Consider the following 16,736-nt stretch of genomic DNA (forward strand, 5'->3'; position numbering starts at 1 on the left):
AGAATTATCAAAAAAAAAAGGACTTATTGCTTGAATCAGTGAAGCGAAAACGGGTTTTATGTTATGAGCAAACATAAATGGAGAGTTCCATTTGAGAGTTCCAAAGTCTAGAGTTTAAAAGTACCTTGTTAATGGCTATAAATGAACAGTTTAAATGCGTAAAAAGAGCAGCTGACCTGTTGCTTGCCATATGGGCTAGTTAGCTCACCTTCATATGTACTGCTAACCTGACTGGTTACTTATCTTAGTTTGCCTTCTCCAACAGTCACCATTACGTGGGGTCAGATATTTGTTAGCTAATAAGTTACTTCCATATACCCACCAACGCATTCTACAGGTCAACACATTCCTGCTGCCCCCATGACTGTTTACTTAATGATGTTTAAGTTGTTTGTGACCTAATTATTAACCACTAATAAAATCAGTTTAAACCATTCATAAACTTTTTGTATTCAATGCAGTAAGATTTAGCCTTTGGAACTAATGGTTTAGGGATATGCATACCCAGCTGCTTGCCTGTTGAAATTTGCCTGTAAAGGTGTGCTGCCATTCTGATTGCTTTCTTGCCTGTTTTCTGTCCTCCATGAGTGTTGGTCTGCATACTGACAGTCTTTCTGAACTGACTGCCATTCACATGTATAACTGTCTGCCTTCTGATCCTCAAGCCTGCCTGCTTACATGTTAGATTGCTGTCTGTCCACCAAACTGTAAAAATGATTTATGCTTTTGACTTCATATCGCCTTTTCAGAACAAAGTATTCCAGGAGAGTCCTAAGAAAACTTGGACCAGGACAAATGGAGAAACAGAAGCGTCTTTTTGGCAGGAAGATGTAAGGCCTTTGCACTACAATGTTAAAAAATCTTAGAATAACAATATTAATTTTAAATGATTCTTATTTATACAGCATATTCCTTATAGAACCCAAAATCTCAAGGTGCTTTACACTGCAATGAACGAACAGTATTCAGTAATAAAACATTGATCAAATAAAACAGTTAATAGTCACAAAATATAAATGTAGAAAATGAAATTAATTGAAACAGAATTTAAATTAAACTGGCTAAACAAGCTGAACAATTAGACCAAGCTAAACAAGCCACTCTTTAATCTGTATTAAACACCAATAGAGCTTGCACTCTAAATACTTTCTGGACTATTCCAAAGTATCGGAACGATGAAACATGAAACAGATGAAACATGTTTCATCAGCCTTGTTATTTTAAAAGATTAGGAAGTAATGTTAAAGGAATTAGTCTTATTTTCCTTATAATGTGCTAAAGTAGAATAAAATAATTTTGATTGTATTGTGCAATTAACAAAATACAATATGGACCTGAGCTCTATGAGTGATTCATCCATTAAATAGAGAATAAGAATAACAATCTATAAACTTAGACACAAGCTCTCTCAAAATAATTTGATCATGGATTTTAGTTCAGGCTGTTGATGTTTGAAGAATGACAAACGAACAACATTTCCTTATATATTTTTGTTGTTTCCATAGTAAAATTCCTTCACCTCCAAAAGTGGCATGGGCTTCTTCAGTATTTAAAAAGGTGAGTTTAAAATGGCCAAATTTGTTATTCATCAGAAAATCGAATTGTTGCTAATAAGTGAGATGTCAGCACAGTTGTTATGTTATCCTGATATTTAATTTCTTTTTATTCAACCTCTTCTATGGTTCTCAAAACAAGAGCAAGTCAAAAAGCATAAGACAAGACGAGAATAAACCTGTGAGGAATGACAGCAAAATGCTCCTTGATAGAGCCAAAAAAATCATCCCAGACTTGGAGAAGCTCGATATTGCACCAATCTTGACCCATTTTGTGATGGATCTGACTCATGAGTATGCCATTTTTAAAACTTTTCTTCTTCTTTTTCTTCTTCTTCTTCTTCTTCTTCTTCTTCTTCTTCTTCTGCTTTTTCAATTTATCATTTTAATTTTTGGTATACTTTTGAATGTATGATATTTTTAGAATAAATATTAATTATAGTTCTAAAGAATGCTTTTATTCACATTCTTTTAGGCAGTGGACATCTATCCGGAAAGCAATCCCTAGTCCAGTAAGTCATACTACATTGCTTACACATCAACATATTTTAAATGGGATTCATATTAATTCTAAACCAAACAACCAAAACCATTTTGGAGCAATTTTCAATGTTCGCCTTTCTATGTTATCTCTTCTTTCTTTCACAGGAGACAAAGGTCATGATCTCTCATATGGGTTCATTCATTGCCGACATTGTCAGTGAAGTAACTGTGATGGGTCTTCTTTCATCTCTGGAAGAAATGTTAGATGTTGATCTAAGATCAGTGTTGCTTTCAAATTCCAAGAAGGAAACTGCAGATTTGCTGAATGCTTTCCGTACCAGATCTTGTGAGATAAATCATTCAGCTTCAGTCCACGTGAAGGAGGGGACAGCTCATATAGACTCTCTAAGCAGAGATGTTAGGACTGCAGTTATTGATACACATCGCAGTTGCCTGGATGACCATGAGAGAGACCAAATTGTGATGAAATTCCACTCGACTATGGAAGATACAAATTCAGAAGCAATGAGTGAGCTTCTGATAGGAGATACTGAGAGTTTGACATCGTTATCCTCAGATGTCCATGACGATGGTACATCTAGACCTATAAGTACCATTCCTATAGCTGGCTCTCCGGTTTCGGATATGCTTCAGCGCTTTGATGATGAGATGGAGGAATTTGCTGAACTGTCGCAAGACATCAATCCCCACATAAAAGGAAGGACACATTTTTTGTCCCGTCATTTAATAAATCCTGACCTTGAAGGGGTCTCATCTTGTGAGCTCTGTGGTATGGTCATGCCAATCTACCTAGAGCAGGATGACTTGAAATCATCACAGGCATCATCAGAGCTATGCACAGATAGTATGAACACCTCCTCCGACGTCATGGCAAGCCAAGTTATGGAGTTGGTTGTCCCACCCTCTGTGAAGAAGGCTCAAGAGTCCCCCAGTGTACACAATGACTGGTCTTCCCTGTTCAGCATCGATATACATAGCTCTCCATCACTACAGTCTGAGATGTCTGCTAGGTCACCATGTACTGAGCCTGTTCTGGACAATCAGAGCAAAACCATGAAAGCCCAGAAGGGGAGATTGCATTTCCTATTCCCCTTCAGTAAGGTCTCAAAGGACTTAAAGGTAAAACATTTGACTTATTTCTTATTTAGATTTTGTTACATTATTAATTTTTAAAGTAGTGCATATTTGAATTTCATTTCACACTGAATGTGTATATATCACTTTGCATAAATGACATAATTTGTTCTAAATTATATTCTGTTGCATTATTACTGGTTTGTATCTGTACTTTTAGTTATAAATTTACTTATGCTCTGATATTTTTCTACTAAATCATTGTTTTGTTTTTGTTAGAAACTCAAAAAGAAAAGCAAGGAGCACCCTAACACTGTAGCTGCTGCTGCAACTACAGGTAAGAACATATTGCTAGAAACACATATGACAATTTAGTTGTTAGACAGAATATCACAGTTATATCCATTTTTTAAAAATCAATAACTTTTTTGTCTTATGATAGGTAGTGAAGATGTTTCCCCCATCTCGTCACGTTTCACGAGGATGTTATCGTTCTTTACAAGGCAACGCTCAAATCATCAATAAAGCCTGAAACATCAATTTGCTGAAAATGTGCAAAAATGGCTGGTTTTTGATTACATTTACATTTACATTTACAGCATTTAGCAGATGCTCTTATCCAGAGCGTCTTACAAAAGTGCTTTGTCCTTTACTCATAGAATATATCCTAGTACAGTACAGTAGGTTAGAGTCCAACATACCAGTGAACTAGAATACTGTAGAATACAGGGATCAATGCTGATACCTAGAAGTACAAAACACATAAGGTCTGTCTTAAACAATGATAAGTGCAATAAACAATAAGTGATAGAGATGTAATGTGGCCATAATTATCATATTTTTACATTTGATATTGTTTTGCAATACAGCAGAAGTTCAAATTTGGTTATGCTGCTGTGTTGGTTACAGATCATCACAGACTGGTCCCAAACAACAAACAACAAATTAGGGCATAGTTCACAACATAATCTACAAATAGTTTTAACGAAAATAAAGCATCTGCAAGTCCTAAAATGTGTTTTATATTTCTGTTGAAACATGAATCATTAATTGCCAGCCCTTTTAAAGTTTCATATATTTTTTTTCCTATTTTAAACACACAGAATCCCAAAACGATTTCTCTGTAGTAATACAGTTCACTACTGTAGTTGTAGATTTAGCTCCATTTAGCCCACAGTATCCCTTTAAATGAAACAAAGATTCAAAGTCAGAAGTTAAAAATCTATAGGAGTTAAATAAGAGCTTGATGTTGGATGTGAGATGTGTTCTGAACACATACTGCCAGTAAGTGCCAAAGAACCATTTTTAAATACAGTTACACCTCCCATTGAATTCAAAATACGACAGCCATCTTGTTAAACCCAACACTCACACATTGTATTTCAGATACATTTAATAGAGTTTCTCTGCCCAGAAACTACAATAATCAACTTCAATAATCCATCTGATGTTCAATGCAGGAATCCCTCCTGTCTGTCGCTGTTCCTCTTCCTCTCACAGGTAAGGGTACCAGTTGACTTTCCTCCGGCCGAGCGAGTAGGCTGCGGGCCGGTGGTGAAGAACGGAGCCGCTTCCTGACCTATCGTAGGATGACATCACAGACTGCTGGAACTGTGGCAGGAGCCAAGGCAAAAAAAAAATGGCAACAAGATATCGATAGGCATGTCAATATTCCCAGCACCCAGGTGAACTACTGCCTACCATGGGACTGTTGGAAACCTATTAAGATAGTATTGAGATTTTTATTTTAATTTTTTTACAAATCTATAAACTAAAAACAACATTATCTACTGACATACAACAATGTACAAAACAAGACACAACATATAAGAATTTGAATTTTAAAACATGTAATACATATCGATCTTCTTTCAGCCCTACAAAAGGCTTCTTGATGAATCAGAAAAGAAGATCGACGGCCGTGGCCCGACGACGGAGGTGGTCGTAGCAGTGGTGTTGGTTCGGGCGGGCTGAGGACTCACACAGTGGCATGCCCTTGAGGTAATAAGGAGTGTTTACAGGCAAAAGAGACCGAACAATGCATTAGACATATTAATAACATAAAACATAAGGGAGTATAAAGATTCTGTGTCCTTTCAGATTGATTTGCGTACAGGGCAGAGGCATCTGCAGGCTTAAGCAAAGGATCCTAGGTAGGCTTTGGTGGACCTCAGGGTAAGATATATGACCTCTCCACCAGGCTCAAGACCATATAGAAAAACAATCTTCTTTAGGATAAGGTCAAGAGAAGCCTTCTCTTGGAATGTGTTGGAACATATTGATTAATGTATGGTTTGTATATAATAGTGCCGAATGCAAATAACAATATGTAAAAGTAGATTTGGTGAATACATTGTAACATTGGTAGTGGGATGGACAATTCTTTGTGCAAGAATGATGTTATTGGTTCATTTTTCTGCGGTTGCATTTAATATCACTATCCTTATGTATTTATATATCGCTTTTTACTGCAGATGTTGTCACAAAGCAGTTTTACAAATGTCCAAGTCCAAGCCCCCAGTGAGCAAGCCAAGGGCGACAATGGCGAGGAAGAACTCCCTAGAGCATGAGGAAGAAACCTTGAGAGCAACCAAGACCCAAAGGGGAAGCCCATCCTCCTTTGCCTGGCAACGCTCACCACAATAATATCAATTTTAAGAGAGAAATAAATAAAAAAATGAAAAAATAAGCAGTTAATGTCCAGTCCAATTTGCTAGAGGCCCTAGTCTTGACGCGATGGTTTGCATGTGTCCAAAGCCCATCCCACAAGAGAGCATCCATTAAGGGCAAGGGAGAAGCAGTTGGCTAGGGTGGAGCTGTGGTGGCCTACAGCAGGGCACATCAGGGGGTGGTGGGAAGAGCCATGGCAGCTGAGACGGGTTGAGGCTCAGTAACATCATGACATCAGGAGTAGGTGTACCTCGGCAGAAAGAGAGACTAGATTATTAGGCATGTCCAGGTACAAGGGTGTGTAAATTAGGGAACTATAATGTGCAAAGATGGGCTCCGGCAGAACTAGCTATGGCAGCACAGCTAAAAGGAAAGAGCCAGAAGGAAACACAGGCACGAGGGCACCCTGGAACATCAGCACTCCGCCGCTCTCAGTCAACACACTCGAGTGACAAAAGAGAGGTGAAGTGACAGCATCATAACATCCCAGTTTATCATAACTCTCAAAACCCATGGACCCCCAAGATGGGAAGTAGTTAATAAAATACCTGACTGTACAGATACTAAAAAGAAATCTAGGATTATTTTTGTTATTTTCTATTGGGCTCAAGAGATAAGATGTTCGAGCAGTAATAAGTGTTTTTCTATAGGTGAGTAGGCTCTCCTTCCATGCAAGCTGGAAGACTACGGGCTTAGTGCGGTGCCATTTATGTTCTATTCTTTGAGTGTTTTGTTTTAAATTGCGAATGAGATCATTATACCAAGGTACTACATTTTTGTAGCTAATTTTTTTATTCTTAAATGGAGCAACATCATTAGGTGCACAGCAGAATACTGATTCTAAGCATTCAGTAATTTGATCAAGTTCCGTTGGGTTTGAGGGAATCCTAGGCGCAAATTATTAGTCTGGGAGATTCCCAATAAATCCAGGTGCAGTGGACGATGTGATCGTGTGTCTGGTATGATAGCGAGGCGAGGTTACTATAGTGTGGCTCATGCATAGTTTAAATGAAATTAGGGAATGGCCTGAGATGGCACCTGACTGGGGTAGTATAACTACCTTCTCCATGTCTACACCGTATGGCAGTACTAAGTCAAGCGTATGTTTACATTTACATTTACAGCATTTAGCAGTACGCTGTTATCCAGAGCGACTTACAAAAGTGCTTTGTCATTTACTCATAGAATATATCCTAGTACAGTACAGTAGGTTAGAGTCCAACATACCAGTGAACTAGAATACTGTAGAATACTGGGATCAATGCTGATACCTAGAAGTACAAAACACATAAGGTCTATCTTAAACAATGATAAGTGCAATAAACAATAAGTGATAGAGTTTGTTAATCAACATCATTGTAATAAACAATACCCTACAATAAGTACTAATTTAGTCAGTCAATATGAGAGCAGGGTAAGTATGTCCACCAGAGTGTGTGGGTTCTCTTTGTACATTGAAACCAATTGATTCTAATATAGAACTAAAGGCCAAGTTCAGAGGGTGTTGGGCACTATCAAAGTGAATATTGAAATCACCAACAATAATGGCACTTTCTACTAGAGCAGATCCCTCTCAGTATCTACAGCTAGACAAAACGCACCTGCCACCTTGTGGTCAGTTGAAGTATTTGCTAGTGATTCTAGACAGGTTTTCCAAGTGGACTGAGGCGTTTCCTTGTTCTAAGGAAGATGCCCGCGCTGTGGTTAAAATCCTAGCCAAGGAGATAATACCGAGGTACGGTGCGCCTCGGGTAATAGATTCAGATCAGGGACCCTGTTTCATTTCTATGGTAACTCAGAAACTATGCACCTACCTAACTATTGACTGGAAGTTTCACATCCCTTACCATCCTCAGTCATCTGGCATTGTTGACAAAATGAATTATACATTGAAACAAAGGCCATGATGGAAAACAGGAAATAAATGGATAGATCTTGTCCTTCCTAGGTCTTCCTAAGTTCAAGACTGTTAACTCAATACACACTTTAAAACACTCAATACACAATTTAATTTTTTAATAATACTTGTTCAGGTTCCACTATTGTTCTCCAAACCATACATTATTCAATGTATGCATATTAATATTCAATACTTACACCAACCGGTTCTTGGTACCATTATGTTCAACCTGAGCTACTTGCATTTTATTTAAAAGGCGATCCTCTTCCATATCACCGGATGCCCATATTGCTTTTATTACCTCAATCTACTGCCAGCAGTGTTGTGTGAGATCAGAATGATGCCCAGTGCCACCACCAAATTGTCACTATTTGAGGTCGTTTTTGGTAGACCATTTACCACCCCATGGGTCAGAGGTAACCCAGGTGTTTCTCAGTCAGGTGACACAGCCATAGCTGATGACTGACAGACAAATCCTCTAAGACTTGGCTTGCGTTGCTTTGGTGTTACAGGAAAGGTTTGAAGCCCTTGTTTTTGTCTGTCTGGCATTCAGATTTCCTAAGCAGCCATGTTGTGGTTCCTAATTAGGAACATGTTCCAGCCTACTCCATGCAAGCTGGAGCACTGGATCCACTCTTTAAATGTGCCTTTTTAAGGTGACGGCTTATAAAAGTCATCTCTGATTATTTTTTTTGTTGTTAGCTTTTTAATCTGTCAAGTCTGTAATTTTCCAGATTTATATCCATTAAAAAAACAGATGCTCTAAAGGGAGGGGGTGGACTCCTTCAGTGGTACAGCAGAAGTTGATAACTTCAAAATCATTTACAGCAGCTTCAACCTTGTACTAACAGAACAAATACGGACACAGCATTAACTAAACTATGGCCTGAGTGATTTAAGTAATTAGTGAAACTGGCACAGCACCACCAACCGTTTATTAAAGAAAACGTGTATGACACATGATTATCTTAATTCTTTTAATTAAAATAGTCCCTTGCAAGGCATATTATTCAATTATGTTCAAAGAGGTACATAGAGCATGCTGGCAAAACTGAACCGTTGAAGATACTACAGGAAATAAGAAATTTCCATAATGTGAATGAAACATTTATTTAAATGTATTGAATGTTGCACATCTCAGAGCCTCCAGAGGTGGAAAAGACCAGGCCAGGTGAGCCATAGGTTGAATTGGACCCCGAATCCGAGGGCCAGGGTGTCCCCACCCGAATCCGAGGGCCAGGGCTCCCGCCAGACGCATGACGCTCGAATTTGATCTTCTTGAAGCAATTAACTAGAGTTAATTGAAAGCGGAAGAGGATGCCTGGAGCTGCGATGCCATACCTTTAGGGAAAGATGAAAAAAGGAACACGAATCAAATAAATGAGACTGTTTGTTCTTCGAGGCTGAATGGGATGTGCCATAATAACCTTCAATTACTATATTGGTGTCCAAGCTGAAATTCAACTTGATTACAACAGCCGCAAGCCATGCAGATCTAGTTATGGGCTTTATTCAAAATTAAAACTAAAACAGAAGTAGATTTTAAAAAACACAACCACAATTCTGTGATTTATCTAATGCCAGCTAGTTAACTTCATAACTTATTCTCTGTTGATTTTCCCACCCTTAATCTTGCAGAAAGAAGGCTCAAGAAAATCAAGCGGATGTAAATCACAATCATCCATGTTGTTTTGCCTCCACATCACCCTGAAAGCGCTTTATTTAAATAATCTAGCTGTGCTGTATCGACAGGTATGAGAAGATTCCCACAGAATATCAATTTACTACTCTATGGATTCTTCATGACTTGGCAGTAAGGTAATAATAACAGGCAGGTGTAGCATCTAAAAGTGGAAAGTCCAAGTGCACGTGTTATTAGCTAGCCAGTAGACAAGATCAAATACAAGGTCACAAATTTTAACCTGCCCTTTATATGGAAAATCTGCAATATTTTATATTTGCCACATCGTTAGTGGATAGGTAGCTAGCTATAGTAATTAACCTGCAAAATGTGTTCTTAATCTGTTGATTGCAACTGTCAAACATTTTTTAAAAATGTGTTGAATATTACCCACTCACAGCCTACAGAGGTGGAAAAGACCAGGCCAGGTGAACCATAGAACAAGTTGAACCCTGAATCCGAGGGCCAGGGCGACCCCGCCCGAACCCGAGGGCCAGGGCTCCTGCCAGACGCATGACGCTCGAATTTCACCCTCTTGAAGCAGACGAGCCCACTAGAGGTAACTGAAGCGGAAGAGGATGCCTGGAGCTGCGATGCCATACCTTTCGGGAAAGATGAAAAAAGGAACACGAATCAAATAAATGAGACTGTTTGTTTTTCGAGGCTGAATGGGATGTGCCATAATAACCTTCAATTACTATACTGGTGTCCAAGCTGAAATTCAACTTGATTACAACAGCCCCAAGCCATGCAGATCTAGTTATGGGCTTTATTCAAAATTAAAACTAAAACAGAAGTAGATTTTAAAAAACACAACCACAATTCTGTGATTTATCTAATGCCAGCTAGTTAAATTCATCACTTACTCTCTGTTGATTTTCCCACCCTTAATCTTGCAGAAAGAAGGCTCAAGAAAATCAAGCGGATGTAAATCACAATCTTCCATGTTGTTTTGCTTCCACATCACCCTGAAAGCGCTTTATTTAAATAATTTAGCTCTGCTCAATTTCAGCTTGATTACAATAGCCGCAAGCCATGCAGATCTAGTTATGGGCTTTATTCAAAATTAAAGCTAAAATAGAAGTAGATTTTAAAAAACACAACCACTATAGTAATTAACCTGCAAAATGTGTTCTTAATCTGTTGATTGCAACTGTCAAACATTTTTAAAAATGTGTTGAATATTACCCAAGTCACAGCCTACAGAGGTGGAAAAGACCAGGCTAGGTGAACCATAGAACAAGTTGAACCCTGAATCCGAGGGCCAGGGTGACCCCGCCCGAACCCGAGGGCCAGGGCTCCCGCCGGACGCGTGATTCTCAAATTTGACCTTCTTGGAGAGGGAGATCCCACTGGAAGAAACTGAAGGGGAAGAGAATATAACTTTAGCAAAAGATGAAAACTGACCACTAACCAAACGAATGAGAGAGATTGTTCTTTGAGGCTGAATGTGATGTGTCATAATAACCATCAATTACTATAAAGGTGTCCAAGCTGAAATTCAACTTAATTACAATAGCTAGCCAGCAGCCAAGATAAAAGGTCACATGTCACACAATTTTAAGCTTCCCTTTATACGAAAGAACTGCAGTATTTTAAATTTGCCACATCGTTGGCGGACAGGTACCTAGCCATAGTAGCTAATTATCCTAGCTAGTTCACACTTCATTCTCCCCCAAATGATCCCATTATCGACAGGTATCCGTGCTTAGACATGAAGACAGTTCAGCGACCGAGGACTGACATGCAGCTGTCACAGCTCTTTTAGAGCAATCCGACGGTTAGCGAGCCAATGCTAGATAATAACGTTAATTGCAGCTACAGCAAATAGTTGGCAGTTAATCTGCAAGTTAACTAACGTGCTCCATCGCCATGAAAATTAGAATCTGTTGCCGCAAGAGATGTGCATAAGTAATGTGTGAACTAGCTAAGTTAACCATCTCAAATAGACAGCTTGTCTGTTAGCTAACCTAGCTAGAGAGCCCAATGTTACCTGAGTCGTTGAATTCAAGTCCGACTTGACACTTTAGCCTTTCCCGTTAGGCCTCATCGTCTTTTTAAACAAAATTAACATACTATTCATAAAATCCATATAGAGCAAGTTTTATGGATGATCTGCTCAGTGAAGCTGCATTATTTCTGTTATAATACGGACACGGCAGCATTTTCACGGCATGTTTTCTTAATCTGTTTATTGCAACTGTCAACACATACGAATGATTAATAATTAATGTAAACTGTTATGCAGCGAATTAAAGATACTATATTTTCCTGTTTCCCTAGAAATAATCCAAACTGCAGTGTCTGCTTATTTATGCTGAAGCACACTTAAGTGGGTATATTTTTTGTGGATTCCACATATACATTAAAAGGAAAATGTTGCCCAATCATGTCAGAAATAGCAAAACAAAAAAACACAGGCTCCGAGTTACTGAAAGAGAAGTACGCGATGAGGTCCTGGTAGAGCATAGGCACAGGTTGGTCATACGTGTTTATGAGGAGTTTAATTTAAGCAAAATCCTCATCACACACCCAAGAAGTCAAAGCCTGCAAAATCCCCAAGCAGCAAGACTGCATCAAGTTAGCACTGGCTGAAGCAAAAATAGTGCTGTGTCCTGCTGTGTGGCTCATCCACTCTACCAGTCTCTTAGTATTGGGCTTAGTGTGCTTAATTCATCTTGATGTCCTAACTGACATTCAAAAAGAAATGGATGTGAGAAGACAGTGTAGGAGTTCAAATTTGAATTGGCTTGAAATGTAGGCTGAAGTGCTCTTCTGCAGCTGAGCAGCTCATTTTCTGCTGAGCATCTTCACAGCCCTTACAAGGAGAGCATGAAAATGATGGAGGGGACAAGAAAAATCAGAATAATGCTTTAAGGACTGGACACATTTACAGCTTCTCACACTAAACAAAGTACTCCAAGGTAAAAAGTTCATCAAAGTAAAACATGTTTCATCCATCTTTCTGTGAACTGATATTTTAATGACTGACAGACAAATCCTCCAAGACTTGGCTTGGGATGCTTTGGTGTACAGGAGAGGTTTGAACCCCTTTCATTAAAGAAAACGTGTATGACTCAGGTGCTAGGGTATTATCAGAATGTAATTTATTCCAAATGTAAACACATGATTCTCTTAATTAGAGATTCCCTTATAAGGCATATTATTCAATAATGTTCATAGAGGTACAAAAAACAAAACAAAACAACAAAACCCTACTGAGTCTGGAAAAGAACATCTTTATCAATAAAAAGTATCAAATGACCTGAACACAGTTGTACCACCATTACAAACTCCTTGCTTGAGTCTGCATGTATACATGTATGATAGTAACATATCAGCCAATGAATGATGGACTCGAGTTTGTACTCGAGGAAAGAAAGAAATTTTCATAATGTCATAAAGAATCAAGTGTTTGGAAAACGTCTAGGAAAAGAAAGAAACATTTATTTAAATGTGCTGAATATTGCACAAGTCGCAACCCTTGAAAAACCAAGAAGAGTTCTCGGTCTGCTTAAGTACTGTGTACTGCAAAAACACAAGTAGAATTGAATTTTCCACAAATACACATACAAGAACCATAGAAGAAAGCATAGTGTTGGTCTTATAGAACGAGAGACACAAAAACCTCAGCTACAATGATCAACAATTACACAATGAAGTTTGGATTCAACGGAATTTCGTTTTGAACTACGGTAGAGGGGCCTCTTTATCGGCTACTCGAATACTAGGCAACAACCTGATTCACCATTTGTGGATCACATTTGAGCAGTAACATGATTTGGTAGAACACTTGCATTTGAAACCATTTTTGTCTTCTTTTATAGGTGGAATCGGAGGCCAGTTTGGTGATGTTTTAAATCTACTTGAAGAATAACAAACAAACAAAAAGCCAACCCTAATGTAACATTTAAAAGAAGCACCAAAGTGGGCATCAGATTTACCATCAAACAGGGTCTTGCTGCTGTCGAAGCCTGTGCACTGCCGCTTGCAGATCTCCATGTTCTGCAAGCAAGATTTCACACTGCAGCGAGAGACACACACACACACACACACACACACACACACACACACACACACACACACACACACACACACACACACACACACACAGGTGGGGGGGGGGGGGTTACAGTACTAGCAGAGAAACTCTGATGCTATTTGGATTTCTAAATTAACACGGTGTTCCTTAAAATGTTTTTGAAACACTGACATGTAGATTGGAAGGCCTGGAGCAACTCACTGTGCACTCTGAGGGAAGTGGAGGAGGTGGGTCATGGTCAGAAACAGGTGGTTCACGGTCTTCACTGGCGTGATCCTTTTGTGAGCGTCTAGCGTGAGCATCTTCTTTAGTAGGTCGATGAACTCCCGCCGGTCGGCCTTCTCCGCCAAGACGTCGGTGCCTTTCAGACTGGTCATATTGACCTGCGAGAGAGACCCATGGGTGAGTCATATTATTCACCAGCAGAGGGCGGCAATGCACCCAATACGAACGAAGTTCTGCAGCAAATTTCTACGCACTGCTCTGCCCTTCGCAGATGCCGTTCTCCAGAGCGACTTACATGCGCTACTCATTATGACAGCAGAAACGCTCGACCTTTCAGCTAGCACCTTGTTCTACCTGCTCTATAATGTGAGCTGCGGGAGCCCTTTGTCACGTTCTTCAATTTCACATCGCAACACTAAAAGAAATGCGTATAGTTACGCGCACAAAAGCCCAAATAACCTGCATCATGTCGTCAAGGCAGTTTAAAATGTACTTCCGAGTCTCTTTGGACTTGATGCCACGCTCCGCCTCATGCTCCGAAGGTGTCTGGAGAAAGGAAAGAAAAAACAAACCATTCAGCTCCACCATTAAGTTACATGAAGTCATTAAGTTACGTCCCTTATAAAAAACACATGGCATTTGGCATTTGAAGACAGGCAAACCTTGAGTCTCCACAGGGGGTAGCAGTAGAAATAGTAGTGCGTCTTGGTCGCTGCGCTCAACATGCACTCTGCTGGTAGGCCCTGCGTCTCGGAGATGTAACGGATCTGCAGAGACACCATACGGCAAAAGGATTATGACTTTATTTTGAGTTAATCCTTTCATTTTCAAAGTGCATGTCTAAAAAAACAGGCCATAGAAACTCATTTATATTAATCCTAAAAATGAGCGGGCCGACAAAGCAGCTAAAAGGTCAAACTACACACACACAAACACACACACACACACACACACACACACACACACACACACACATATCACTACAGCCACAAAACCACTACAGGTCTGCACCACTGATGCTGTACGGGCGTTAAGGCACAGCTCAAAGGACCATGTGCTTACCTGATCATATTCGGAGGCTCCGGGATACAGGGGCCAGCCCAGGAACAGCTCAGCAATGACACAGCCCAGGGACCACATATCGATGGCCTCACAGAATGGGAGACCCAGGATGAGCTCAGGCGATCTGGACCAAAAACACAGAGATCGCCATCATGAAATCAGCCTCGGCTGATAATTCCGTGGGGGGGTGTTTGTGTTCCTAGACATTACACACCCACTATTCTAGTGTAACATGGAACCAACACTACAATGCACCAACACTACAATAATGTTCTGTTTTGCATTAAGTAAATACAGAGTACCAATGCAGTTAAACACCCGTTACTCAGTATATTACACTGTTAATTAACAGTGTAGCTACAATGTAATAGCGGTTTTGTACAGACTCGCTAAATACTGATATTACCAAAGCCTGCAGTTCAGCGCATCCTAACTAATCTCAGACACCGAAGACGGTTCATTAGGTGTTTTTGCTAAATAACAGCACTCACATGACCCAATAAAAATAAACCACTTATAAATCAATCGTGCTCCAGTTAACTGTAATGCTCATCATAGGCTTTTAATGTGTAGCAGGGTTATTACAACTGTCCACAACATGCAGCTCTACTCTAAAGCACACTCGAGTGCAACAAGTGCACACTTATTTCTAACACGCCTCAGCACGTGTCCCTCACCGGTAGTATCTGGACTGCAGGTAGCTGGGGGCCTTGGAGAAGTGGCTAGCTGAGCCGAAGTCGATGACCTTGACGCGGTACGGCTGCCTGATGGGGTCCACCAGCATGATGTTGTCGGGCTTGAGGTCGGTGTGGATCAAGCCCAGGCTCTTCAGTTTCATGAGCGCTTTGGCGACCTGCTGCAGCACGGGCCGGATGCATTTCAGCAGCAGTGGGCTGAACTTGCTGCGCTTGAGGAAGTCGTAGAGGCTCTGCCCCAGCATCTCGAACACCAGGCATATGTGCTTCTTGTGCTGGAAGCACTCGTACGCGCGCACGAAGTTGAACTCGTCGGCGTTCTCCCTGCTCAGCCGGCTCAGGATGCTCACCTGAGGAGGAGCAAAGGAGGGAAGACGGAATACGCGTTAAGCCGAAGCTACGTGGTCACAGCTTCAAAGTTTGATACTGCTGACAAATAGCCTACTTATTTTCAATAGCATCAAGCACTTTGTGTACTTCCCTTCAACCATTTACTTCTACAGGATTTGGGAGATGCAATTATGGAAGTGGTCCCTTGGAAATGAACCCATGAACTTGCTTTTGGTACTCAAACAATGCAGATTAATGCTCTTTCATAACAATAACATTTTTAATGCACATCCAAACAGGTATGGCTTACACAACTGAAGCTAAATCTTCTTTTTAGAGTAAGCTTCAAGCTGTCCGTGTGTTATCCGAACTAGTTCCTACTGAACTAGTGAAAATTAGAACTAGTGTGCCAAACAAGTATTTCTGTGCTACCCTGGCTGTATACAAATTCCACAGTGTGCGTTAGCACATCTGACACCAACAGAACATATGTTGTAAAAACTGAAACAAACAATAACAGAATCAGGGCTACAGCTGATTCTAGGCCATATCAATAGCTCATTTAAAGCAGGCACAACTTTCCCACCTCGTTCTGGCCCTGTCGAGCATAGGACGGATGACTTTTCAGGATCTTGATTGCGACTACTTCACTGGTGCCCCGCTTCCAGCACTTGGCGACCTGGCCAAAGGTTCCACGGCCCAGGGACTCCAAAACCTCGTAGCTGTTGGAGACGGAGCGGAGGATCTCGTTCTGCACCAGTTGGTACTCGCAATCGCTGCCCCTGGCCACACGCTTGGACAACCCAGGGGAGGAGAGCTCCTCCAGGATCTGTACACTGTTGCTGCTGTGTGCCTCCTCTCTCTTCCTCTTGAGGCTGCCCCGCTTCTGATAGCCGTCAGCACGCCGCGAGGTCAATGCCTCGTCTCCGCCCTGCCAGCTGGAAGAGGAGGAAGACGACGACGAAGCCTCGTCCGAGGCTCCAGAGGGGGAAAAGACCAT

General features: G+C 40.5%; 1 protein-coding gene across 1 annotated transcript in view; it reads right to left on the reverse strand.

Moving 5' to 3' along the window:
- Positions 1–14,431, reverse strand: part of LOC145655703 (uncharacterized) — a 36,517-nt gene extending 22,086 nt beyond the window's left edge. The window contains exons 1-5 of the mRNA XM_081709193.1: positions 14,312–14,431; positions 14,109–14,195; positions 13,626–13,807; positions 13,327–13,406; positions 10,602–10,744 (exon numbers count right to left, since the gene is read on the reverse strand). Coding sequence (XP_081565319.1) covers positions 10,602–10,744; positions 13,327–13,406; positions 13,626–13,807; positions 14,109–14,195; positions 14,312–14,431 — 612 coding nt within the window. The remainder of the gene's footprint in view (positions 1–10,601; positions 10,745–13,326; positions 13,407–13,625; positions 13,808–14,108; positions 14,196–14,311) is intronic.
- Positions 14,432–16,736: the final 2,305 nt, after the last annotated feature.

The sequence above is a fragment of the Electrophorus electricus genome, unplaced genomic scaffold, assembly GCF_041902795.1.
Source record: "Electrophorus electricus isolate QZ-2024a unplaced genomic scaffold, ASM4190279v1 Scaffold32, whole genome shotgun sequence".
NCBI classification, from domain to species: Eukaryota; Metazoa; Chordata; class Actinopteri; order Gymnotiformes; family Gymnotidae; genus Electrophorus; species Electrophorus electricus.